The sequence below is a fragment of the Sander lucioperca genome, chromosome 11 (genome assembly GCF_008315115.2).
Source record: "Sander lucioperca isolate FBNREF2018 chromosome 11, SLUC_FBN_1.2, whole genome shotgun sequence".
In the NCBI taxonomy this organism is placed as follows: domain Eukaryota; kingdom Metazoa; phylum Chordata; class Actinopteri; order Perciformes; family Percidae; genus Sander; species Sander lucioperca.
The window spans coordinates 5,934,854-5,961,839 of NC_050183.1; the positions used below are offsets into that span (position 1 = coordinate 5,934,854).

General features: G+C 42.0%; 2 protein-coding genes across 3 annotated transcripts in view; one reads left to right on the forward strand and one right to left on the reverse strand.

Annotated features, from left to right (window-relative positions):
• The first annotated feature begins 341 nt into the window (after positions 1-341).
• Positions 342-15,167, forward strand: LOC116055314 (cortexin-1-like). Its single transcript, XM_031307239.1, has 2 exons — positions 342-476; positions 12,551-15,167. Exon 2 carries the CDS (start codon positions 13,640-13,642, stop codon positions 14,018-14,020), a length of 381 nt encoding a protein of 126 aa, XP_031163099.1. The 5' UTR covers positions 342-476; positions 12,551-13,639; the 3' UTR covers positions 14,021-15,167.
• Positions 15,168-15,243: 76 nt separating this feature from the next.
• The window catches only part of fbn2b (fibrillin 2b), a 71,343-nt gene continuing 59,600 nt past the window's right edge, over positions 15,244-26,986 (reverse strand). For both annotated transcript variants that reach the window (XM_036007262.1, XM_031307237.2), the window contains 17 exons: positions 26,704-26,829; positions 26,410-26,562; positions 26,230-26,295; positions 26,001-26,126; positions 25,515-25,634; positions 25,298-25,420; positions 24,981-25,112; positions 24,725-24,850; positions 24,387-24,593; positions 24,071-24,196; positions 23,750-23,872; positions 23,357-23,473; positions 23,129-23,257; positions 22,813-22,932; positions 18,792-19,023; positions 18,417-18,576; positions 15,244-18,246 (listed from right to left, as the gene is read on the reverse strand). In XM_036007262.1, the coding sequence (XP_035863155.1) occupies positions 17,869-18,246; positions 18,417-18,576; positions 18,792-19,023; positions 22,813-22,932; positions 23,129-23,257; positions 23,357-23,473; positions 23,750-23,872; positions 24,071-24,196; positions 24,387-24,593; positions 24,725-24,850; positions 24,981-25,112; positions 25,298-25,420; positions 25,515-25,634; positions 26,001-26,126; positions 26,230-26,295; positions 26,410-26,562; positions 26,704-26,829 (2,564 nt within the window). In that variant the 3' untranslated portion in view covers positions 15,244-17,868. The remainder of the gene's footprint in view (positions 18,247-18,416; positions 18,577-18,791; positions 19,024-22,812; positions 22,933-23,128; positions 23,258-23,356; positions 23,474-23,749; positions 23,873-24,070; positions 24,197-24,386; positions 24,594-24,724; positions 24,851-24,980; positions 25,113-25,297; positions 25,421-25,514; positions 25,635-26,000; positions 26,127-26,229; positions 26,296-26,409; positions 26,563-26,703; positions 26,830-26,986) is intronic.

Consider the following 26,986-nt stretch of genomic DNA (forward strand, 5'->3'; position numbering starts at 1 on the left):
GGAGGAAGGGAATGAGGGTGAGAATGAGTTGAGGAGAATAGGGAAATTCATTGTCAGTTCATGGTACCCTGAGGAGAACCTACTAATTGTGTGTAGGCTATGTGAAGCACAATAGTGAGTTTATCTATGCCGGGCAATGTTCCCAGGCTGTAATATTCCTATGGGAAGTTAATTGTGCAGTACCAAATATTTGTTTAATATCCTGATATATTTCTGTAGTTTCTCATCAAAACATATAGCCTACTTTATGCATAATTCATCTGTGATTGGCTGTGCGCCCTGGGGGAGGCTGGAGTGGGTGGGGAGCTTTAAGAGCCTCTGCCTGCTTCCAGTCGTGTCTCCTTGCAAATCGACGCTCAGCAGCAGCAGCAGCAGCAGCAGCAGTCAGGAGCGGGTGGGAAGAGAAGAGCGCATCACAAAGTTTGAGGCTGCAGCTGTTCGGACACCGCGGAAACACGTACGGGACATCTGATCAGGTTTGTGAAATATTCTACTGTTTGCAATCACACTGCTTATAATGGCTGCACTTAAAAAAGAAATAAATAAATACATAGCACAATTAAAGCAAGATAAATCAGTATCGGGCATGGGTTTATGAGAGAATGACTTGGATGCCTTTTATTGCTTTTTGTGTGTAATATACCGCTGTGTATTGTAAGTTTAAAGCTTCGTCGTCGATTCCGGTATTATATAGCCTATTTGTGTCAAACTTTGGAAGTTATCCTTTCGCTACAGATGCTGTATTCTCTTGTAGTCCAGTCTACCGTGTCAGTTTTTAACTTAATGGCAAATCCCTGTTACAGTAGCTGAGAGCAGCAGCAAATGTTTCTGTTGGTTTGGACATAAACAGGAGTGCTAGAGACTAATGTTGTAGCCTATATAAACCTAATATAGTTATTTTTGTCTCGATTTGGGCAGGTAATATCAAGTCAGAAATAGAGAATAACACTGCCTACCTGCTACTAGTCTTTTTACCAAAACCTGCTGACTTTGATTGATTTGAAACACCGGGTTACTACATCATGAACCAATGTGCCATAAAATGACTATGACAATGCTTGTGTGGCAAGATAGAATTCCTTCCAATCCCCATTTTAGCCTTCATGTGGATTGAATTATACTGCTGAGATAAGGTGTTTGAACTCCCTATACCGTAGGTCATTAGGATAGCACGGATGCCCATCATAAACAGCTAGCAGTACACACGTGAATTTAATTTAAAACTGTCATTTAGAGTACAATTCTAATTTCCCCACATAATGTATTTTGAATTGCATTGGCTATTTATTATTTATTTTATAAGCACAGTGTTGTGACTGTGATCGACTCATATCAGTTATTGTGTTATCTGATCCAGCTCCTAGCCACAGAGGTGTGGGCTTTGGCCCATCCTGCATCTTATCATTTACCAACCAGGACTCTAAAAATCTGTGCCAGGCGTTGGATGCACCACAGCCTTCCTGGCTTCTCCCATCCATATGGTCTCATGCTACAGTGACAACTGCTGAATAATCAAGCACTTCTTGTAAACAGTAATGCAGTAATTTGAGTTATTGGTATCTAGAATCTGAGCTTTTAGGATTAAAATGTAAATGATACCTTTGGAGAAAGTACAGTATGCTGCTGAAGGCTACATTTCAATAAGGTTAACTGGACACTATGTTCTCATTTTCATGAGTCTTTATTAATACAGCACTGCAAATGACAAACGTCATTAGCTGTTATTTTGGCCTGATCAAGGCTGTTTGCTGAAATGTTGGTGTCTTACTGTAATAGGAGAAGCGGCCCTCTGGTGGGCCACTCATTACAAATACATGCTGTGCATTGTAACATTGTTCGAACCCACAGAACTTTGGGGAAATATGCATGAAATGAGACAAAATCAGACATCTTAGTATATTTCCTGTTAAGGGAATGATTTTGGGTTTTAATCTTAACTCAATGTAAACATCAAAAGCTTGAATGAAGAGTTGAAACAAGACGATATTTTAGAAGATATCTATTTAACTTTATTGACCATTGTCAGTTTACCACTTCTGATAAATAAACAGCTCGCTATGGCAACGCTGATCGGCAGGAAGCTCATCATCAGTGTCATCATGTAATGACCTGTAATGAGAGGAGAGATGGAGAGGAAAGAGAAAACCCAGGAGGGTTTACCCACAAAGCCCTCCTGTCAGGATATACAGTATTACATGAAGCACATTAGTGAATCAGGTTCTCCACCACACAGCTGTCTCACGTGTCTCTCTGTTATTAAGTTCAATATGTTATATAATTTACTCTTTATTGCACACCAAATGTGGTTGTTTTATTAAATTGTCCAGGCCCCGTTTGAAAGCAGTTGAGTGACAAACTAAAGTGTCTTTATGGCATCGCTCTGAGTGCCATAATTTAAACTTCATGCTGTTGTACGGTTCAGTTCTTAAATTACTTTTTCACGCTGAACAATAGAACAAGAAATCACCTGAACATTCTGTGACACTTCAGTGTATTACCCCTGAAATAATAGCAATGTCACACTGAGCGTGATTCAATTTGGCTGTATATAATGTGGCAACATAGCACATGGGCTCATAAACCTGCTATTTGCTCTCCCGTAAAGAGCCACCTCCTGCTCACTTGAACACAAAAGCAGCAGGAAGGTGGAGCGGCATCTGTGGAAAATGACTTTTGTCTCAGCCATAGGTCTCAGCACAGAGGAGACAGAGCAGCGGAGTCATCATGGTTCTTGACAAGTAAGAGTGAGGCTATCCTCCAGGATGTAGTGGTTTTGATTTCCTGGTAGAGATCAGCCATCAAATATTCATCAACCCCATAATCTGTAGCCCTTTGATAACTGACACAGGGCCCAGGATGTATTGTCTCTGCTCCAGATAGCCCCCTGGAACCCAGAACAGCTCCCAGCATGAGTCTATTAACTCGCCTGGAAATACTAGAAGAGGGCCAATTCACTTATTGAAATGAAATCTGCTGATGGACCATGAAGTGAAATGGGCAGATAAGCTCATCTTTCTTCTGCCCTAGATGTGTTTGGCCTTCCCTTTTCTGGTCTGCAAGGCTTTAGGCTCTCTCTCTCTCTCTCTCTCTCTCTCTCTCTCTCTCTCTCTCTCTCTCTCGCTCTCTCTCTCTCTCTCTCTCTCTCTCTCTCGCTCTCGCTCTCTCTCAACCACCTCACTATAAGCTCAGTAATCAAATCAGCTGAACAGTCTACCTTCACTTCAGCAAGGTGATATGTCTGTGTCTTTGCGATGACTTTTCTTCAGTGTTTAATCCATGCTTAGGAGTCCAACTGGTGGCTTCAATTGTCAGTGGGGATCAGAGCAGCAGCACCCTGCTGAGCAAAGTTATTTTAGCTTCACTGTTTGAATCAGCACTTTGCCATTGTTGAGTATGTAAAGCTCTAACTTTTTTTTAAAGGTGGGCCTGATATTTTCACATTCATGGGTGTGTGTTATAAGTGTTTTTGCATCGTTGACTGAAAGGCATTGTTTTACATCCTGCTCATGTTCACTTTGACGTCTCAGCTCATTTCCTTTTACCGTCTACTTCAAAGTTTCAGACTTTTTTTTTAATGCTGACTTCACCTTGGTTCTGAGCAAGTGTTGTGAGGGCAGGGCATGTAATATAAATGGCCTTCATCGTGGGCCGGTTGACTGGCTGGCACAGGCTCTGCTCGTCCCAGTGGACTTGACAGAATGGCTGCTTGATGGAAGGAAAGTGCTGTCTTCTGACTTAAGAGTGCTGACATTTCCATACCCCCCACACACACACACACACACACACACACACACACACACACACACAAAAGTGCCCATTCAGTCACAATGTGAGTGCCACCCCCCCAGTTTTTTTTCTTTTCCTCTTACCTCCAGATATATCTGATTGATTCCCTGTGCTCCCTGGGTAGCCGCAGACCTCTGCTCTGTCTGCATGCAGACGTGAATCATAGGGATTACCATTCTGCTCTCCACCTTTCTTCCCTGCTTCTATCCTTTCTCTGGCTCTGTCTCTGCTTCCCTTTCACTGCCTGTTCACTGTCTTTTCTTACCTCGTCTTTTATCTGACATCCTCTCACCTCACCACCAGGACTTTGCGCTGTTAGCCATCGTGATAGCAGCACGGGGTCTTTCAAGGTGAATTATAGGGTTGAATTCTGCCATGTCAGCTGCTCTCATGCCCACTGACACCCTTTCCCGGACCTCTGTTACAGTAACACAAAATAGTCCTTTGTATAAAACTTTTCCTTCCCTTTTTTAACACTTTCTTAAGAACTCATCCACTCACTGCTGACCTGCCACCACGTTGTCCTCATCATTATGGGAATATTTCATGCCTGTGATTTGTGAGTTGAACGTAAGATGTCGATGGATATGATTGGGATGACGGCACGAGGAGTGTTGTGAGGGATAGATGAAAATGATGGTCAGATATGACAGAGTTTATTAAGGTGGTGGTGGTGATGGTGAAGGAGAGAAAGGTGGTTTATGTTGCTGCCTGTCAGCATGCCAGCATCAGTGAGTTAGATGGCTGGAGGCGACAAATGTGTTTCAGGACTTTCTTTCCCTTTGAGTCATTCCCTGAGGTGCTTCATAACAGGAAGAAATAAAATCACATTTAGAGCTTAGAGAGTCATGACTGGGTGGAATAAAATTCACAAATAGGTTCGCTCTGTGAGTGTGTGCATTTAGTCTTTTTTATTGTATTTTTTATTGCCATTATTATTTTCCATGACATGCTGGCTTTATTGCACAGGGACACAGACCCAGTGAATACTAGATGTAATATTCTTAGGTCTCAAATAAAGGTCTTGAACTTGTGAAATGATGCCCAGAAATAATTTCTGTGGTTTCATGTGACTTTTGTGTGAGCATGTGAATCATAGAAACATTTTGAGAAAGTGTAAATAGAATTTGAGCAGAAATTATTTCAGCATTTAGATAGCACAAAATAAATTGAGCAATCAAAGTGTTTTTAGTATCTCGTTACAAATTTAAAGCAGAAAAATGACACTCAGGTATAATATTTGAGCCCATAGATTCTAATATTATGCATTTGCTTTGGTTCTTTTTTGGTATTTTGAACCATGTCTTTCATGAAAATGACACAGTTTATGGAATGCACAAATAGCTTTACGTATCCCAAATATGCAGAACGTACTGTATCTTATATCTGTCAGACTTCAAGGAATGTAGTTTAAGAACCTAAGACACTGGTGTGGTGTCTGAAATCCAATTTGCCTATTCCTTAAAGCCTTTTCACATTGTCTATGTGAATATTCCTTAATCCCTTACTTTTTTCTCCCTTTTCTCTATTTCTTCACTTAAATTTCCTTTTCCTCTGTTTCTCTAACTTCCTTAAGCCTTTGCTTCATTTGTCTCATATTCCTTTTTCTCTATTTCTCTTAGCTTCCTTAAAGCATTTGCTTTGTTTTCTTCTTATTTCTCATATGTTAACTCACACTTCCCCCTGTCTGCGTTGATTTTAACGCAAATAAATTTAGGACGAACCTCCCCCTCACACAGCAATCACTACACAAAACACACACAGGTTCGACACGGTGCAATCTCTCAACGCACACACAGAGCCACACATGAACTGACCAGCGCCCAAATAGTGACAAAGCTCACCTCATAGTCGACCAATGAAGCGGGAGTCAGTCCCGGAGTGCCCATGATGAAACGATGACCTGGGAGATGCAACCGATCCCATCCTCGTCGCCAAAATTGTGGTGTCTTAAATAGTAATGCTGTGATGCTGTATGAAGAAGAATCCGCCGACACTGTTCTTGATTATAAAAAGGTTTATTACAAGCAAAGATTCAGCATCAATTTTACAAACTCCTGCAGAGAGCTTGGAGAACGACCATCCCAAACCTCAAAATTTGTCGCTCTGACTTTTCTTTGTGTGAGCAACATATATATCCTATGCATTGTTTCAACATAGGACGTGATATGTGTGAGTATATCATTGGACGGATAACTGACCAATCAATGCATGTTATCTGGCACAACTCCAAAAAAGGTCTCTTCTGTCTTGGGGGGACCCCTACTCATGTTAACAATTTCCAGATGTTCTCAGTAAGTGTAGAGTAAAGTTCATAGGACTCCCTTATAACAAACCTTTAAGCAAAGTTTATAGAAAGTTATAGAATGGTCATATACTACACTGGCATTTACAAAACGCTCACACACGGCCATTTTGGTCCACGTGTTATTCATCATTGTCGAATATAAAACTAAGCAGGCTGTATATAGTGTACATAAGTGTGTAATCTGTACATGAACCACCTGCTGTATGTATGTAAAGCAACTTATTAAATTAAAATACATTATTTATTCCAGCATTCTGCACTCCCACACACCCTTGCACTATTTGAATCTGTGTTGCAGTTTGAGTTTCTGTATGTAGACATTATAAATTATTGTCCATTGTTGTTGCTAATTCTGAAGCATAAATGAAAATTAAATAGTAGAGTGAAATGTATACTGGCTCATTGGTGAGAAACACAACAAAGGTCGGAGTGAAGGACAGGATGCTGCCGGGCAAATTCTGTGAGCCAAATAAGGACTCACCACATTAGTCAGCGGTCTGCAGGACGCTCATACAAATACACTGATGACTGTATGACCAGTAACAGGATACGAGTTGGGTTTGCATCTGCACATCTTTGTATGTACAGTATGTGTCTCTGTGGGCGTTTTGCACGCCAGCATAGAAAAAATGCTTTGCAAGTTTGAATAATCCTGATCATCAGCAGGACGTCCATTCAGTTCATCCACAGAGATACCGAATTGACTCCCTTAGAGCGTCAGACACACCGGTGCTTCAGGCTATCAGAGAGAGTGACACAAACAACCAGGAGAGAGGACGAACCAGATTGGAGACTAAATAGAGGGGAGCTTCCCCCTCCTCCTCCCTGATGTCTGGCGATGTGATCCCGCTTGGCGTTTTGGGGAGAGACGTGCACTCGCACACGTCACGCAGCAGGTGACCTTTTCAGGGGAGACTTTCTGCTCAGCAGCTGTACCTAAATCAGACCTCATTGTATTTAGGTAAAACAGAAAGCTTGTCATCTTGTACAAAATAAATACTGATCAAGAATTGAACATTGATGCAGAAGTGACCTTGAAAACCCTAAGTATGCTGATAGAGAAAATAGACTATGTGTTCATCTGGGCTGGTGATAAAATGATAGATTATAGGCAGCTTTGAAAATGGAATTGCTCTGCTGCATCAGGAAATCACAAAGGGCTTGTTTTTTTTCCCTTTGCTCCTTCATCTGTGTACAACTGCATTTGTCTTTCACTCTATATCTCGGTCTCCTGTTCATTTCTCCTGGTTCACTACAATCTCAGTTTCTCTGTGAGCTGATGTGAACAGTTTCTTGCAGTCGTGGCAAGCCACTTTTTCTCTTCAGAAACTCCCGGCAGTGAAATCCATACTTCAAACTGATGAGGAGTGAGCAGTGAGAAAGTACATGTGTTTATGACAGTGGACAGGTTCTTGAAGAATGCATAATCAACATAAAGTGTATTGCCCTCTCTGTTGTGTCGCTGCACCCTCTTTTGTTTTAAAAGGTCAGCAGTCTTGAGTGCTTTCCACTCTCACAGCACTGCCTTTCATTTGCATGTACACGCAGTGAAAGAACAGGGCGCTCTCTCTCTCTCTCTCTCTCTCTCTCTCTCTCTCTCTCTCTCTCTCTCTCTCTCTCTCTCTCGCAATGTGTCTTTATATCTGTCTCTCACGCATAAATACATACCTTTTTGTACGTAAGCAAGTGTGTGTGCAGAGCTGACTGGCTGGCTGTGTTGGAACAGCAGAATATTTAATTGTCCAACTTGATCACCATTACGGCTAGTGAGTGTCTGCCAGCCTAATTATGATGGGGGCTATCTGAGGAGCTGCTTGCCAAGTGTAAAGAGAAATCTCTCAATAAAGTTTGATAAAGTCTGTATCTGGAGAGCGTTTGTTGTTGTACACCCCTCAAGGTGACCCGGTCCCCATCGTACTCATTAGCCACAGACACACAGCAGTCATCAGCTCCCTGAGGTGACGAATGAACCCAGACAAACATCCACCAATCACAGCAGACAGGGAATCAAACATATCAAAAAGGATTGATGATGGATGGTATCAATACATTCTCACTGTGGCCCCCATCTTTTGACAATATGTGCAGTTTATGTGTTCCTGTTTGTTTTGTGAACATCATTACTTTTATAGTGATGTGAATGGGGATACCCACCTGAGCTTGTAGATCATATGCAGCTCCCCATTGCATTTTCTTCAGGTCCACTTTATCTTTATAAGCAGCAAATTGGAAAGGGTTAATTCAATTCCCAGCAGGCTGTGGCTGAAACTGTGAACATATACTCTCTCTCTCTCTCTCTCTCTCTCTCTCTCTCTCTCTCTCTCTCGCTCTCTGTACTTCTTTTGCTCTTGCCACTGGCTCTCTCTCTCTTCTCTTATTCTCTTTGTTTCTAAAGTCTAATTACTTTTAGAGAGTGGCTTTACTCAGGCTATAAATAATGACAAATCAAGGCTGTCTGCACTGAACCCTGTGGAGGCTGGCTTGGTTGCCTATCTGTGTGCTTGGAGGGGGAGGACAGCTGTGGTCTGTGGTTTCCCTGTGAAAAGATCTTGCTTGTCTCTGTTTTCATGTGAAGTTTGTGTGACGCTGGGGATCTGTGTGGGTGTATGAGAGACAGAGAGAGAGCAGACGTCCAAAAAGGGCCAAACAGCGAGTAAACCAAGTAGTGAGGGCAAAGACAATGTCTGATTTTAGTTGAATTGAAAATGATTATGTTCCCCAATTTTTTTTCGTCCTCAAAATCATAACTTGTGACTGCAACAGAAAACAAAAATCCTTCCATCTTTTAATAATTGATGACTAATGTGGCACCATAGATTTGCCTTTTTTCCCCAAATGCAGCTCAGATGTCAAAATATGATCAGCACTGGAAAATGTCTAATGAATTTCAACTTCTATGAGCCTAAATCCATAAACATTTTACCTCAAAATTCAGCATTGAAGCATTTGCATCTCGCAACCAAATATGTCTTCATAGGAGATGTTAAAAATTGTTGACAAATATTGAACATTAATAACCACTTAAAATGTCCTAATTGAACTTGATTGTAGATTAAAGAGTGTAAAGCAGTGTATGTGTGTGTGTGTGTGTGTGTGTGTGTGTGTGTGTGTGTGTGTGTGAGATAGTGGGAGGTGGATAAAGAAGGGAAAAGGTGACACCCTGGTCACCAGAGAGGTAACTATATTCTCAGCTCTCTTCATTTCATTTACCCGGATGAGTTCTGTCAACGTTACCTTGATCAATGGCACTGTGAGGAAGTGATGACAGTGGTAACCCATTTGTGTGTGTGTGTGTGTGTGTGTGTGTGTGTGTTCATCTATAAACTATATGTATGTAAGTGAGCTGAAGTATGGGAACTTTTAAGTGTGTGTGTCCATTCCATTGTGTTTGCCTGTGTGTTTTTGAATATGAATGAGTTACCTTTGGCTCACTTGCGTGTGTGTGAGAGAGAGGTGTCGATTTATGGGCTTTTTGATGAAGACTGACGAGTGTCCGCTTCGTTTCCCTGCATCTCAGGGGTCTCGTCAGTGCTTTGAGGAAGTGTCCAGAAGGAGAAATGGAGTGGGCGAGAACTAATGCGAGTCAAGCGAGAAGAAGGCTGATGGACGACATTGTGTGCGTGTGTGCGAGTGTGCGTGTGCAGAGATGTGTATGAGTGTGTATGTATGAGGCTGATGGAGGGTGATGGTGGGAGAGAGACTTAACGAGGAGGAAAATAAGCTGAGTAATCTCTTTCTGTTCTCCCTCTACATCCCAATGACTTATTCACACACACACACACACACACACACACACACACACACACACACACACACACACACACGCCCGCCCGCCCGCATGCACACACGCACACACACGTTGGTAGCCCTGAACTATCTGACCAACAAAGGCAGGAAATACAATATGTTTGCCATTTTGACTTCCTTTTTATAAAATCGACTATTCTGTATGTATGTTTTACACTCATGATTAAATTCCATTGCTTAAATAAATCAATATACAATAAGTAGAAGTAATGGTGTACCGATTACTGTATTGTATAATATGATAGATTTCACTATTTCAAAGGTAATGCTTTCTCTGTCTCCTCTTTAAGTCTGTTCCCCCTCTCCCTCAGTCTATTTATCATCCTTTCTCTCTCTGTGATGAGTTAGTGAGAGATAATGGAGAAACGCTGCCACTAAATAATTACAGGGTGGATAGGATCAGATGAGGTTATGTGTGTGTACCTATTTTCCACTCCTCCCACATTCAAAATGGAAATTATTCCAGTTGTGTGGGGTTTCGTCAGCAATGTTCTTTTTTGCCCACTTGTATTTCAAGAGTGTGTGTTTACAGTAATGCTTGTGTGTGTATGTGTGTGTGTGTGTGTGTGTGTGTGTGTGTGTGTGCGCATGAGTGGGTAGTTGACAGTTTCAAGGCTGGGTTAGACTGGTCTGTCTGCGTCACTGTGTGTTTACATGTACAGTAGAGTTTTTCATGTGCAGTGGCCATCTGTCCTGACCAGGGTTTGGTACTGAACCTCAACACCTTTTGATTACAGATTACTGTAAGATTCACCTGTGGCACTGAGCATCAAAATCATTTTAATTTTTAGTCAGATTCTTAGTCTTGTTACATATTCTGTGATCAGATACCCTCTGATCCATATCATACCTTTGCTCATTTTAAAGGTCCTGCATGTCCATGATTCACCCACACCTCTTTTGCCTGTTTAGACCTCTTATGAGGGCTATGTGTCTTTGTACAGACTGTGTTTGATTGGCATTTCTCTGACCTTCCTTTTAGTTTAGCACCTGTTAGTAATATAAGTTACACCTTGATCATTCTTATTTGTTCATGAAGTATGGTGGTTTAGGGTCTTGAACTGTTTTATTTAAACAAAGGTTTTGTATGACAGCTTATATTAATAGCTACATTTAACACGGATGCACTGAGAAGTTTATATAATAGAATACAAAAGAACCTAAAAGAATAGTGTGAAGAGAAACTGCTGAACAACATTTTCCCTAATAAGCCTAGAGATTTGGCATAAGCCATTAAGTGTGGTTTCAAAGCTATCAATATCTTATCTATCAACAGAAAAGCTTTTCTGATCTGGAGCTGCAGATGTGTGACAGTGTCAGTCATAACAATGTCACCGAAAACAGTTTCAAAGTTTCCTCCTGACCTATTTTTGGGCTCTGCAACTCCCATCAGTCAGAGGCAGCGACAAGCCAGAAAAAAACACAACCACACACACACACACACACACACACACACACACACACACACACACACACACACACAAAAGTGCACATTCATTCACAGTGCGAGTGCCACCTCCCAGGTGTGTCATCCTGCTCCCAGGTCTGGAGTCTGGTGCATCAACCACCCTGGACACACAGGCTGATGAAATAGCAGATAGAAAACCTTTGAACTGAAAGCCAGAGAGAGAGAGAGAGAGAGAGAGAGAGAGAGAGAGAGAGAGTATATGAAAAGGCATTTTGCCATGGTCATGCAGAGGAGAGTCAGTCCAGTTTGTGCCAGCAAACCTCTCCTCTGTACTGCTGCCCATTCACCAAAGGAACTTCTGCTCTCTTCATTCATCTTTACCTCCTCTATCAATCTCCATAATTTGCTGTTCCTCCTCCTCTGTTTTCTGTCCATCCTACATTTCCTATTTACTGTAAACCTTTAAAAAATTAAATTCACTTTCAGTGAATGTGTCTTTCTGTTTCCAACCATCTATCTCTCTCCCTCTGCATCCTCTCGCCTTTGTCTCTCTTTAGCATATCTCCCCCCACACACACTCAGTGCTTTGCAGTATCACGTTTGTCTAAGCAAATAGCCCAGTCAACGCTATATTCAGATGGGTGAGCAGGTAAAAATGGTTTGTGTATCGCGGTTCTTCAATGATTTGAAATCTGGTACGCCAGGGGAGATGCGATTTTAGATTATTTATGAGGCTCCACAACACTTTCCCTCCATCACGTGAGCGAATGACTGAAGGGGGTCAACAAGTGAACAAATGACCCACTGTAACAGTGCACTGACAAATGAGGGTGATGTCATGCACTATCAGTGTTTATCATCATGCATTCATTACTGCTAATGTGGCTGTAATGGCACCATAATCAGCTTACTAATTGAGTGTCATTACAGGGGATGCTGGTGCTGTGTTCTCCCCACAGATGGCTAATGTCACTGTCATCGTTACTTATTGAGCAAAGGGTGGTAATAATCAGATCGTATGATGAAATGAGGAAGGAATGACTTAATCTTCTCCTTATGATCCACATTAGAAACAGTCCTCATGGAAAAGTTGTGCAATGCAAGCAGTTTTATTTGAAGGGATTTTACTGTGTACTGATGTAATACTGTGCAAATTAAATGTTATCATTAGAGCTTTATTAGTGACATTTTTGGATAATTAACTCAATTCTTTTCTAACCACTGGTCTCTTATTCTTTCAGGTGGTGAGTCAAAAGAACCAGGTCTTAACCAGAAACATCTGATGACACTATGCCTGGTAACGACCGTCTGTCATGTCCGCTGAAGAGCCCCATAAATACACTCTGCATTCAATAGACTGAAGATCAAACTGGATGAAGCCACTTTTCATTTATGACTGACAATTTAACTTATGAGAACCTTCATTTTCTACCTCTTGTTGCTGCTCTTGTTAAGCGAGGCAGTTTAAACACTTGACAGCTCCGACCCACTTATCACGCAACAAGGGAAAACGTTGCATTTAACGGGCAACATATACAAAGGTGATGCACTGTTTTATATTCAGGGCCATTGATCCATTGACCTCCTGATCTAATTAGCCCCACACATGTATGCTAATACACACCTGGTGTTGCTGGCCTCTGCAGATACTTTAAAAAAGTCTTGTGTCTGACTCTAAGTTCAGTGACACCCAGTTGGGTGTTAGAAGTCCATCTGCACACTATTAACTCTCAAAGAGAGCACTCACCTTGACTGTGATCGGACACGTGTTGGTGTGTTTGCATTAGCAGGTGTCACGTCCTGCCTGCACTGATTGAGAGCGAGAATGAGAGCTGATGTGGCAGATTGGCCCTGATAAATACTTTAAAAACATTACATCCTGAGGGTCGGTCACTTGAATAAGAAAGCCATAGAGCTTCATTACACTGTTCAGTCAGTTCCTCAAAATGCGTGATACTAAAAAGTAGTCCGCTTTAATTGAAAAGTGTGCATGTGCGTCTGTCACATTGTCAGAGCAGATTAGGGCCAGGCCTTTCTGGGTCATGTCACTTTGACTGACCTAGATTTGATTAAATAATCTGGCAAGCAGAAGAATATGTGTGTGCAAGTCCTGATCAGAATACACACATCTTAGACAAATACACCACACTCTCTGACCTTGAGGATTGCTCTGCAGTCTTCTTAGTTGTTAACTACCTGGTGGCTGTGGCTACCTAATTTCTTATTCAGCCCACATGCCCTTCACCCAACAAATAGGGAATACAATATAAAACTTGTAAACACTGTGATCAAACTCCCAATCTCAGTTGGCCGTTTCTACGCCACCCCTCATGAACAACTTCCCTTTCTTCTCCGCACCTCCTCCCAATACACCAACCATCCAGTCAGTGTGTAGGCCCTGCCTTCGGGCCCCTTGGAGGATGAACAATGTGCCCACACTTGACTACGAGTTGCTGCTGTCCCCGGCCAGCACCTCCCTCCCCGGCAGTCCTGCCGGTGGCAGCAGCAGCCCCTCTCTGGCATTGGTTGGGGGGGATTCTGAGCAGCGTACCGCCTTTGCCTTCGTAGGCCTCCTCATGCTCTTCCTGGTCTTCCTGCTGGTCAGGTGCTTCAGGATCTTGCTGGACCCCTACAGCCGCATGCCTGCATCATCCTGGACTGACCACAAGGAGGGGCTGGAGAGGGGCCAGTTTGATTATGCATTGGTGTAAGGTGCTGTAAGGGGGAAATTGCATTGCTCATAGACTTTTAGACAATTTTAGATGTGGAAATGGACTGTACCAATGCGTAATATTGGGAATGCACTCTAATAAGAGGGGTATGCCTGGTTTATATCACTGTTTTGCAGTCTTTGTACTGGTGTAAATATGAGGCTGCAGAATGCTATGTAAGCATAACAAGTCTGGTTCAACAACAGATCACTGGAATCCCTGTGAGCCAAACATCCAGATGTTGGACCATAAAGGACAGAAATAATGAGCTGCACAGCTGCCTTAACCCAACCTACTGTACCCATCAAACATGCTACAACATCACCTAGGGCTAGGTTTTCCAAACTCCAGAGCTTGCCGATATTAAAACACAATAAGATTTTGGGAAGATCACCTTCACTCACGACAAAGTTTAGAACCTCAAAGCTACATTTATGGAAAGAACACTCGACATGCAGAACACAAGCAGAACTTAAATCAAGGAGTTTACACTTAAGCAGATGCCCCTTTAATGAACCAATGTCCATTGTAAAGCATTCAAGTGTTAAGTGCCGATCAAGGAGCACAAATCCTCACTTTTTTTGGACACTGAGCCTGGAACAGCACTGCAGTCTCAGATGCTTTTTAAGCAGGTAGTTTGTGTCTCCATAACATTTTGTCTGTGTATGTTTTGTGTGTTACTGTGTCTATAACTGAGAAGCCATATTGAAACTATAATCTGTTATTACTGCAAGTAGAGTTTGTGTTCACTGGTTCTGTCCTTTGCTTAGTCCGCCTGCCAAGTGTGGTGGTGAAGCAAACAGCAACCTTTAGGCAAGAGAAAGCTTTATTTTTCTATTCTTGACTCAAGTTTGGGAGTCTCCTTTTTGCTACCTTTCTGTTCTCTTCCTCTTACTGTATTCAGACTGTGGGTTTTTGAGGTAGTCATGCAGCCACGTCTTAGAATGAGGCAAAGCAGGTTGCTTTGCTTTTTTTTGTGTTTTTGTAATTATATACATAGACTATCGGCTTTGTTTTTGATACACTGGGTTGAATCAGTGAAAATAAAACAAGGATTTTCTTCTTCTTCCTGATTACCACTGATGGCTGGACTGTGTGGAAGCTCCACATTGTTCATGTTGGAAAGAAATAAAATAATTGCTACTCATTTTGTCATATTGTGTCACTTTTGTTAGCCATGTATATTTACACACAAGAGAAAATAATAACTCAGGACACAGGACTTAAAAATATAACCCACAATACTTTATTGCCGTTAATGTCACTGGACAAAAGTTTACAATATTATGTGAATCACTCTAATTTTACAGACTGCCATTTGATGTTATAAATCTTTGGTTTTTGTCTTTGCACAAAAATGATGATCATTCAGGATAATAAAAGATGTTTCATGAAGGTTGATTGATTTATTGATCGCCAGCCTAGTAAATGTGGTGTGACTAGATGATTGTCATTTCAGCTTCCAGCTGGACTCGGGCATCAACAAGTGTCAGGTTTATGGTGAATATTTCATATAAAGTATAAAGCACATCTTTTAATGTAAGCCGATGATGATGAAAGTATTGTTTCAAGTTTGACACTGAAGCTGAGATACAGTAAGCACACACAACACTGCCTTTTTTAAACATAGTGGCAAATAAAAGAAAAATTACAAACTGACAAGAAAGATACAAAGTATACAAAGGTTCCCAGGTTAGAAAAATGGTTATGTATTATAAACATTGCATAGGCTGTGGGAGAGTGCAGCAACCTTGACTGTTAAGAGAAAAAGATAAGCACCATAGATCCTAGCTGGAGATGGTCATTGATCCATGTGGCAATGTACAGACAGTGTAAGCTCATATGAGATACAAGTTGATGGGAATGTTAATTATCTCTAAGTCTGATATGTTTTGATTTATTTTTGATGATGTCTGATTTGACTGGTGAACAAAACGTCAAAAGTCAGTGATCAACAAATACATTTTTGTTGGTTTTGCTTCTTTTTTTCTCAACAAGACAACGTCAACAGCACGTAAAGGCATTACATTTTGGGTTTACTGTGAGCATTTGATTCGGCAGCCCTGACATTTAAAAACAACCCATCTACATTCCACTTAAAAATATACAATTTAATTTTCAAGAAGCAAGTTTGATAATAATTGGTTTTTCAGCACTGAGACTATACAAAAGACAGACAAACACAGACACAATAAAATCCTAGCAAAAGAAAAGTTAATTTTTGCAATCCAGATTCAAGACTGCACTTTCTTTGTACAGCGTACGAGATGGTTTTATCTAGCACCTTTTTTCTCTTTGAGAGAAAAATTAATCATGAGAAATGAAAGATGACCTGATGGATATATTTTTTTTTTTTTTGTGAGGTTTCGTGTTCACCTGTGCGTGCCCTTACGCTGTAAAGCACTACCTTTAGTTACAGCTTAGGTTAACATGTCATGTACCTTTGAGACTGTAGTCAGCTGTGTGTCTCTTTGTGTTGTAAATGAGGCTCAGACCTCAGACATCAAGCTCACGGTAAAGTCAAAGAAGTCAGATAAAGCCAGCTTATAGTCAAGTTCAGCCTCCCAACACCGGCTGTCAGCTACAGCTCTGTTCTCCTGAAGAATTTTTGTTTCGGGGTTTGTTTGAAAAATGCAGAACCAGGAGAAGCTACAAGCCTCTGACAGCCGTCAAGGGTAAAAGACTTTTTAAAAAAAAAGATGGCTCTCAGGTCCAGAATCGGTGCACCCGAAGTCGTGATCCCCACAAGGATCAATAAAAATGTGACCTGATCTATCTTCTTTTAAGTCTACGAGCTACTAGCTGTTTGTGATCCCTGCTTGTGATGGATGCTGAGCGACACTAGCACCCTCTTTTGTTTCAAAGTCAGCATCACAGCATGGTGTCCATAAAGTACTGAGGTAACCAAACATGACAGTACACACACGCAAACACGCTAATCCCTGCTTGCAGCTGCCCGCAGGTAGGAAAGAAGTCAGTTACATCAGAGATGAACACAGCTTGCTGTTTTTTCTCGTCTAAAAATTGGCTGTCATCCAGCTATTGAACAGACCGCTGTGGACTAAAGAACCTGAAATGCTGTGTAAATGTTGCAGTCCTTCGTGTTAACATTTTTTTTTAACAGCACAAATACATTAAATGACACACTATAATACTGAGAGGGGCAGACGTGACAAACCTTGTTCCCCAGTGTTGTGATTTTTACCAAGATCACAGAGAGGTGAGAGAGTCCTTGGACCACCATGACGGCACCCAACCCCTAATATTTAGCCGTAATATCACTTCTTGATAACACTAAGCAAAAAGACATCACTTTAGATCCTTTTAATTGATTGATTTTAATACTACCACACGTTACATTAAGACAGTTTTGGCCACTCTCAGCACTTCATTTCTGTTTCTGTTTAGTTTCTTGTTTTGCTTGTCGACAAAAGTGCTTCATGGACTTGTGAACCATCTGTCTGCCATTTTGTCTTTATTAGGGGCCTATGGTCCAAGCACCAGGGCACCTCTCTGCCATCTCCTCCACTGGCTCTCTCAGTGGAGAAGGAGTGCTAGGTCAGGTACAAGAGTGTGTGTGTGTGTGTGTGTGTGGGGGGGGCAAGAGGAAGTGTAGTCAGGGTAAAAAAAACACACAAGATGAACATATAATAATATAAACAGTAACAAAGTGGTGGTAGAGTTGGGCTGATTGACTCAGTCTTTCTTAGCCCTTGATTACCCCTGTTGGGGTGTGGGTGGTCCTGCAGGGGGGAGCTGGAAGGGAGGAGTTATTTGATAAAAGGGAAGGTTAGAACTCAAAGGCTTTAGGAATCAGTCCAGGACTGGATTGTAAGCGCACTCAGAGCTCAGTGCAGGTGGATGAGGAGCTTGATGCGCAGAGCGTCTCCTATTTCCCCTTGTAGGTAGTCAGTGTCGTGCTGCTCCTCCAGCTGGTGTAGTCTTCGGGGCCCAAACAGCCGCAGGCTGGCGATCTCTAGTCGGTAGGATCCCGCTGGAGGCGGCCTCTTGCCAAGCCGGAGCACACTCTTTCCATCGCGTCGTTCCAGAAGGCGGAAGTGTTCATTAGCATTGCCATGGGTGATGACATAACGTACATGGTGCTCCAGGGGCTGCAGGGCAGGCAGAAGCTCTAGTAGAGGCTCCTTGTTGAGCAGCGAGGACAGAGAAAGGTTCATGGGGATGGAGGACTGGGTGTCTATGCTGGCCATACTTAGTGCCGGTTCCTATAGCGTGGACAAGGACAGAAGGAAAGAGAAGAAACATGCAGAAACATCACACAATCAGATAAAGACCCCAACAGACTCATTTTCATACATCAGAACAGCCTTATTTTGAATTCTCAAAAGTGACCCAATGAGACGAGCATTGAGAAGCAGTTTGTCAACACACGTACCTGGTTGAGCCCATTTTCATCAGCATTGCGTTTATGTCGTCCCTTCTTTCCTCCTCCTCCGTTGATCTTACACTCGTAGCAGGCCTCAGGAGACAGACTGTCATCGTCTTCATCACCCTCCACAAACTGGCTTGGGAAACCTGAGCCTGTCATACAGTGACTGGATAGAAACAACAAGAGAGGTTAGTATGTTGAGTAACAGGGAAGGAAATTAATTTCAAATTCATGGGCAATACTCCCAGCACATGAAACATGGTTGAATGGTTTCCTATGGTGAGATGTGGCCACCAGGAATTACTCAAAAAAAGTGTCTAGTGACACCACTTTTCTAATACCAGTTGCTTAAATTTATATTTTTAATTTGTGTCCCCTCACCCCTGTCCGGCTCTGTAGAAACCTCCAGGACAGCCACACAGGTAGCCTCCGTCGGTATTGGAGCAGCCGTAAATACAGGGGTTGCTGCCCGTGCTACATTCATTCACATCTTGGCAGCCACCAGCGCCCTGCTCAAAGTCGAAGCCAGAGGGACACACACACTTGAAGCTGCCCAGTGTGTTGTAGCAGGAGGCAGAGCCACACACTGTTGCTGCCTGACACTCGTTTTCATCTGCGGAGGAAAGAGACAAAAGTGCAGAGACCGAAAATGAGAAGGCGAATGTGTTAGGACAAGATCCAGTACATGCCTTGTAACATTTCTTTTGCACGTTGATGATGATGTGATGATGATGTGATGATGATGTGATGATGATGTGCCTATATTGTCACAAGATTATTATCTTTATAGATAATTCTTACATCAAAATTTAAAGAGTGCTTTCAAACAAATGCTTTAGTATAATTCTATGAAGGTAAATATGGTGCAAAACGGGAGAGCTTGTAGAATACAATGTGAGAACTTGCAGAACAAAAAATCTGAACTTGTATGTTAAAATTTGCACTTGTAAAAATAAAATTTGCACTTGTAAAAAATATTCACACACACGTGATCTGAATTTGAAGTCATACAAAGAAAAAAAACATGAGAGCTTGTAAAAAATATCTGAACTTGTAAGTTGAAATTTGCACTTGTAGAAAATGTTCACACACCTGTATTCTGAATGTGAAGTTACAGAAAAAATATTCACAAATGTGTAGATTGATATTTACATGAACACAATGACAGCTGCAAACTTATAATGCAACATTTACTCTTTTTTTTTTTACTCTGGTTCATTTTCCATCACAACCACAACTCAGTGATTACAACCTCTCGAATCTCTGTCACTGCAACTTCACATATGTGCTCTCTCGCATCACAAAGTGGCGAATCTGCGCACCTCGACTTTCACAACACTCTTGACGATACATTTGGTGCAAAACTAATTTGTACCTGTGGACTTAGGCTGTGGAGCTCTGAGCTAACAGAACGGGAAAAGCCTTCTTATATACAGTCTATGGGAAAAGCAGGGTTTCTATCGCCAGATGAGGGACAACTCTGTCCGGCTTATTTATGTAGCATGGAAACTTGGTGGAATAGCATGCTAGCGTTAGCTAACTAGCAGCCAGCCCGCTTCTAAATAAATACCTTTTAATCTAAAAGGTATTTATTTACAAAACATTTTTAACAGTGCAAATTTCAACTTACAAGTTCAGATATTTTTTACAAGCTCTCATGTTTTTTTTCTTTGTATGACTTCAAATTCAGATCACGTGTGTGAATATTTTTTACAAGTGCAAATTTTATTTTTACAAGTGCAAATTAAATTTTTACAAGTGCAAATTTTAACATACAAGTTCAGATTTTTTGTTCTGCAAGTTCTCACATTGTATTCTACAAGCTCTCCCTTTTTGCACCATATTTACCTTCATATAATTCTTGTGTTTTATGTCTTTCCTACTGTCTACTTTATTCCCTTATAATGCCCATATTTAATGCTGTCTTTTTTAAACTTTATCCTTGCACTGCTATAGTTTTTATATTACTATGTTTACATTATTCTCTTATATTGTCCATATTTAATGCTGGTCTCTAGACTTTATCCTTGCACTATTGGACCTATTTGCACTACCACCATGACACACACTCTCATACTGAATCACAGGGTCAGTTCCTGCCCTGTCACTGCAAGCATCTCATGCTTATACATCCCTTAGGACATTCATGTGTATATAAATGGACAGTAATTCAGCACTAAACAATCTGCACTGCACTACTGTCATTGTGTCATACATGAAGCTTGCAGTGGGACAATAACTTGTCACTGTACATTTTACATTTAGACGTACAGCTTTACTGCATCACACATTTAGCGTACAGTAGTGTTACAGTAAAGATTTGCCATATTTACTGTAATTTTACTCTGCACCACACAGGATTGCAAGACAACCTTGCAGAGGTGGAAGAGGGCGTATTTTACTCCGCAACAAGAGGAAGCCATTTGTGCAATGGTGATTGCAAACAATGCCATAAGGTTGAGAGAGATACAAAGTGCTGTTATAGAGGATGACAACGTCTTTGGGAATATTGAATCTGTTTCAGTCGCTACAATTGACAGAGTGCTCAGGAGGAATGAAATGCGCATGAAACAATTGTACAATGTGCCATTTGAACGGAACAGCGACAGAGTGAAGGAGATCCGTCACCAGTATGTACAGGTAAAACATGTATGTGTTCTATGCATATTCTAATGTTCAGTGCTGTAAACTGTTTACTTTGTGTAGTGTCATGCACTACACTTACATGACAGTTCTGTGTATGTGTATTCACAGTGCATACTGTACAATATGTTTGCATTATGCATTATGTTACACAGGAAAAGTTGTTATAGTTTTTCTCATCTCTTCTGTAATAAAGCATGTACTGGAGCTGGAGGCCAGGGAACCGCTGCACACATTCATATACCTTGATGAGGCGGGTTTCAATCTGGCAAAAGGTAGAAGACGTGGAAGGAATCGCATTGGACAGAGAGCAACCATTGATGTCCCAGGCCAACGAGGAGGGAATATTACTATGTGTGCCGCCAGAAAACGGCGTCCTCACCCGTATCCCCCGTCTTGGTCCATACAACACACAACATCTGCTGACTTTTTTAGACACTCTTTACAGGGACATAATCCCTGAGAATGAGAGGGGTCTAACTGGAGACCATCTGAACAAGCATGTTGTTGTTTTGGATAATGTGCGTTTTCACCACTCAGATGTCATCAGACAGTGGTTTGCAGCACGTAATAGGATGCTGGTGGAATATCTCCCTCCCTACTCACCATTCCTAAATCCAATAGAGGAGTTTTTCTCTTCCTGGAGGTGGAAGGTATATGACCGGCATCCACATACCCAAATGGCCCTGCTAGCGGCCATGGATGCAGCATGTGATGACATCACAGCAGAGTCCTGCAGAGGGTGGATTCGCCACTTGAGGAGATACTCTCCTCTCCTCATGCATTGCAAGAGATGATATTTGCTGTGATGTAGATGAAAATATGTGGCCAGACAGAGAGGAACGTCTGGATGTTCATGAATGATTACAGTACTATGTATGTTGTATGTTCAGTTCAAATATGTACTGCAATATTGTTTACCGTTGTGCACAGCTGTACCCAAAGGGAGTTTATGTTTGTTATAAATAAGGGTGTATTTTTTCTTTTGCACAATGCTGTGAACAAATTAGAATTGCAAAGAGCATATGCAGTAAAAATGTGAAACATACATATTCAGTGTCTTGTACTCATTTACCTCACTAAATACAGTAATGTGTAACTTTACTGTATTTTTCAAATGGCTGTGCAAATAGTATATAGTGCTGTCTTGAGCATTTTCAGGTAGTGTCACCAAGATCTGACGTTTTTGCACTGGAAAACATTTACAGAGTAAACTGACATAATGAAAACATGACAAAGCCATTTGACTATCTTGTTCATACACAATGGTGTCAGGACTTTTCATCTTGATGACACTGACACTTTCATTGACATGAATACTTGCTTTTGAGGAATGAGCTATCCATTTTGACCAAGTGACATGCTTTTGCAGGTTATCAACTAGGTTTTGCAGTTTGTACTAATTGTTTTGAGAACTGCATTAACTGTTGTGCAAATGTAAATAGTGATGTGAGAAATGCACCAAAGCGACTGAGAAAAACTGTAATCATTTTTATGTAAAGCACTTTGAATTGCCCTGTTGCTGAAATGTGCTATACAAATAAAGCTGCCTTGCCTTGCCTTAATCCCTCCCACATTTCTCCTTACGTGAATCAGGGATTTTTATATGAAATTAAACCATAGATGAACATATTTTTGCAATCTTATATTAAGCCTTAAAAGCCTTTAACCATAATGAATTCCTAAGTAATCCTCTATACTAATGTGTTCTGGTGCCTTTGTTGTTAACAAACTCACAGACTGAGTCAGTGTAACTCACCCACGCACTGGTTCCACTGGTAGTGCTGCACGTAGCCCTGAGGACAGCCGCAGCGGAAACCTCCCATCATGTTCTGACAGCCGTGCTGACAGCGGTGGTTACTGCCACACTCATCCACATCTGAGGAAAATGAAAATAAAGACTTTACATTTCTCGTTTTCAGCAGTGCAACCACTATTTTCTGCCACCTTTGATAACCAACACGTCAGCAGGACCCAATGTTCCCGTGATTTTGGAACTGAAAAGGACCCTGCATGAGAGACCTTCCTCTCCAAACTATATTAAACTAAATGTAAAGGTTTCTGTGTCTGCTCACCGTCACACTCGATGCCTGTGCTGTCCAAAGAGAAACCTTTAGAGCATTCACAGTTGAAACTACCAGGTGTGTTGACACATGAGGCCCGGGATCCGCATGCGCTGTTCTGAGCGGAACACTCATTGTTGTCTGCAAAGAGAGAAGAAACCAATTTCATTTGAAGTAAAGATGCACGTTTTGTTTTTTTCGGTGCAGAGTAACACTGATCTCTTTCTGTCTTGTACTCACCGATGCAGGCAGTCTGGTGCTGTGTGAAGCCGGGAGGACACTTGCAGGTGAAGCCTCCGATGGTGTTGACACAAAGGAACTGGCAGTTGTGCTGCTTGGTCGAACATTCATCCAGATCTTAGAGGGAAAGAAAAAAGCACTTCAACGTCCATCAAAACCAAATTACATAGAAGTCTCAAAGCTATAAAGCTTGTTAATAAAAAATGATATGAGAGCAATTTTTCATTTGTAGCACACAATAATAATAGTAACAAACAGCCCCCAGCCTGCCGATGTGTTGAGGGCGACAATACTACTAATATGGTTAACTATTAAAAAGATCATTAAATAGCATCTAATGGCTTTTATGAAGCTATGAAATAACCAACAAACACAAATCAAGAGTCCACCTACCTTTGCAGGTCTTTCCATCTGGCTGCAGGCTGTATCCTCTGGGGCAGGAGCAGAGGTAGCTGCCCTCTGTGTTTTTACACAAGAAGTTACAGGGCTTCGGAGACAGAGCACACTCATCCATATCTGTAATATGCAGACAGAGAAAAAAAATGCTTAAATTCTGTAGCAATATTTAGTATCTATAAAAAACAAAAGCCTTTGAAACCAAATTGACTAATAACGAGAGAGAGAGAGAGAGAGAGAGAGAGAGAGAGAGAGAGAGAGAGAGAGAGAGAGAGAGAGAGAGAGAGAGAGTATTAGCCTGACAGAGATCAGCCTTACCAACACAGGAGGTTGCAGTGAAGTCGGTTTTGTAGCCCACATTACAGTGGCAGCGGAAGGATCCGATGGTGTTGATGCACTGACCGTTCCGACACAGATCTGGCATCACCTGGCACTCATTGATGTCTGAAAGTACGGAGACATTTTAGAAAGTGATCTGAATTAGACAGGTTCTCACACTGCCAAACACATAATTCAACAAAGAGTCTTTTAAAGCTTATTTATGACAGCGTGAGCTTTCTTTCTTGAAGCTGCATTGAAGATTTTGTTTGTTTTACTTCATAAAAGCAATCGGTAGTATTACTGTGCGACTCACCTCTTCCGTCTGTGGTGTAGCCAGGTCCAAGTGGGCACATCCTCTTGTACTGTACGGTGCCAGGTAGCGGGCAGAGCTCACACTGTGAGCCCCAGCCTCGGCCTATGTTGCAGCAGCACTCAGACTTGGTCACACTGTTCCTGTTGGTGGATGACTGCTGGCACATCGTCTGCAGAACCTCTGTGTAACAGTAGCCCTTTCGGTTGTCTGTGTTTGGGAAAAAAAAATGTTTTGGTTGCTAAACTTCAATTGAATTTAAAACAAACGAGTATAAGTACACTTTCAGTTATCACCCCCACAGTGTGTGACTACATATTCTTCAGCAGTAGTGATCTTACCAATACATTCAGTTCCAGTGGAACTTGACTCAAAGCCGTCATTGCACTCGCAGCGGTAGCTTCCTACTTTGTTGACGCAGCGTCCGTTTTTACAGATGCCAGGTTTGCTGCGGCACTCGTTCAGGTCTGCCAGCATACAGAGCAAAAGGACGGGAGGATGAAGAGAGCGAAGTGGTGGATAAATCCAGTAAAAACAGTAGATATTGGATGACGACTGAGGAGAACCTCTCACATTGGCTAAAACATTTTTACTCACCCATACATCCCTCTCCATCGGGTCTGTGCTGCATGCCAGGAGGGCAGATACACATGAAGGTGCCAATCAGGTTCTTACAGGTCATACCCTTGGAGTCACAGTCATCCAGACCCTCAGAGCACTCGTCCTGGTCTGGTGAGGGACAATGAGAGATGGCCAATAGGTAAAACTACAACAGCCAGCTAAAATGAGATCTGTTATATCCTGTTTTCAGTGGTGTACTACAGCACACAGAAAAGGAGTGAAATCAGAGATGACAGGAATCAAGCAGATAAAAGTGACACTTTACAAAAAGGCAATCTGCTGCGCCCTCTCACCTCTGCACATGCGTTGGTCATCTCGCAGCACGTAGCCAGCAGGACACATACACTCATAGGAACCAAAGGTGTTTACACACCGGAAGGCACACAGCAGAGGATTCTGGGAGCACTCGTTGATGTCTGGAGTCAAGAAGAGAGACGGGTTTGTTTAATTTACTGTCATTTTTTAAAAAGTACCTTTGTCAATGTGAGTGTTACTGTGTAAGTGACTGACCTTCACAGGTCATCATGGGTCCGGGTTCGAAGCCCTCCTGGCACGAACACTCAAAACCTCCCACCACATTGGTGCAGGTTCCATTTCCACATGGGTTTCCTATAGAGCACTCGTCGGTGTCTGGAGAAGACAGAGAGGGGGGTATAGATAGAGGTGGCAATTAAAACCAATGAAGATTTTATATTGTACCTGAGACTTTAAAAGCCCTCATTAGCTGATAAAATGTTAGTCCAAAAATAGATTAGGCTGTAATGCAGGAAAAGCTGCTGCTGGTGATAAAAACAACATCACACCTGGTTGATAATACTGGTGATATATTCTGAGACATGGCATTAAAGTTCCTTAAAAGAAGTCCTGCCGATTGATTTTTCTTTGTCTGCTTAATTGCGGCTGTTTCAGTATAAATACTCAAAATACTCTTCTAAATACTTCTTTTATGATTCCAACGTTGTAGATTGTTAATTTTAATTTCAGAAAACATCTCACCAATACAGTTGACTCCTGTGTAATCCAGGTTGTATCCGAAGGGGCATTCACAGCGGAATGAACCATCTGTGTTGATGCAGATACCATTCGTGCAGATGCCTGGGTTATCCAGACACTCATTCATATCTAAAGTGAGCACAAGGAAATTAGCATGTTTTTTAAACATATGCAAGACCTCCACACTTGGCCACTAAATGAAAAAAAAATCGATCTACGTTGTAGCACTGACCTTCACGAGCATCGCCCGGCCCAGGTACTGCTCCGTGGCCAAAGGGACACAGACTGTCGAAAACAGCTGGAGATTTACCAAAAGAAAAAGGTCAGCTTCATTATTTTACAAATGTCTGTGGGCATGTGATGTCTTCATAAAAGCTCTGCGTGTGTGTGTGTGTGTGTCTGTGTTACACACCCTCGCTCTCTCGTGGGCACAGCTCACAGGGAAGTCCCCAGCCCTCTCCAGGCATCTTGCTGCAGCAGCACTTGGCCTTAGTGGTGTTCAAAGCTTTGGGGACGGAGCATTTGCCTGCCTCAAATTTGGTGAAACAGAAGCTCTCTCTGGTATCTGCCATAAGAAAAAGATGGACAGTAATTGGTCATTTCATGGGACACAAAGACACAAACCTCCTCCACCACATTTGTAAGTGAGATAAAATATATCAGATTACCATATTCATTCAAGTTGTTAACTAACAACTTCTCTCACCGTAGCAGCGGCGTTTGTTGTCAGAGAGTACGAAGCCCGGCTGGCAGGTGCACTGGAAGCTGCCGGGGGTGTTGGTGCAGGTGCCAAACTGGCAGAGGTTGGGCTCCACCTCACACTCGTTGATATCTGGAAAAGAAGCGTAAAAGAGAACAGGGAGGAGCAAGGCAGGTGAGAAGACGGTGGTGGTGCATTTGTGAATGTGTGTGAAGAGCAGATGGCTCGGTTGCCCTCAGTATGTGTGGAGCATTAGTCTGTACTGAAGTGTGTCTATCCCTGTATGTAC

What these genes read in the sequence shown, in the direction of transcription:
- LOC116055314 (XM_031307239.1), top strand. Translation starts at nt 13,640, where the DNA reads ATGAACAACTTCCCTTTCTTCTCCGCACCTCCTCCCAATACACCAACC.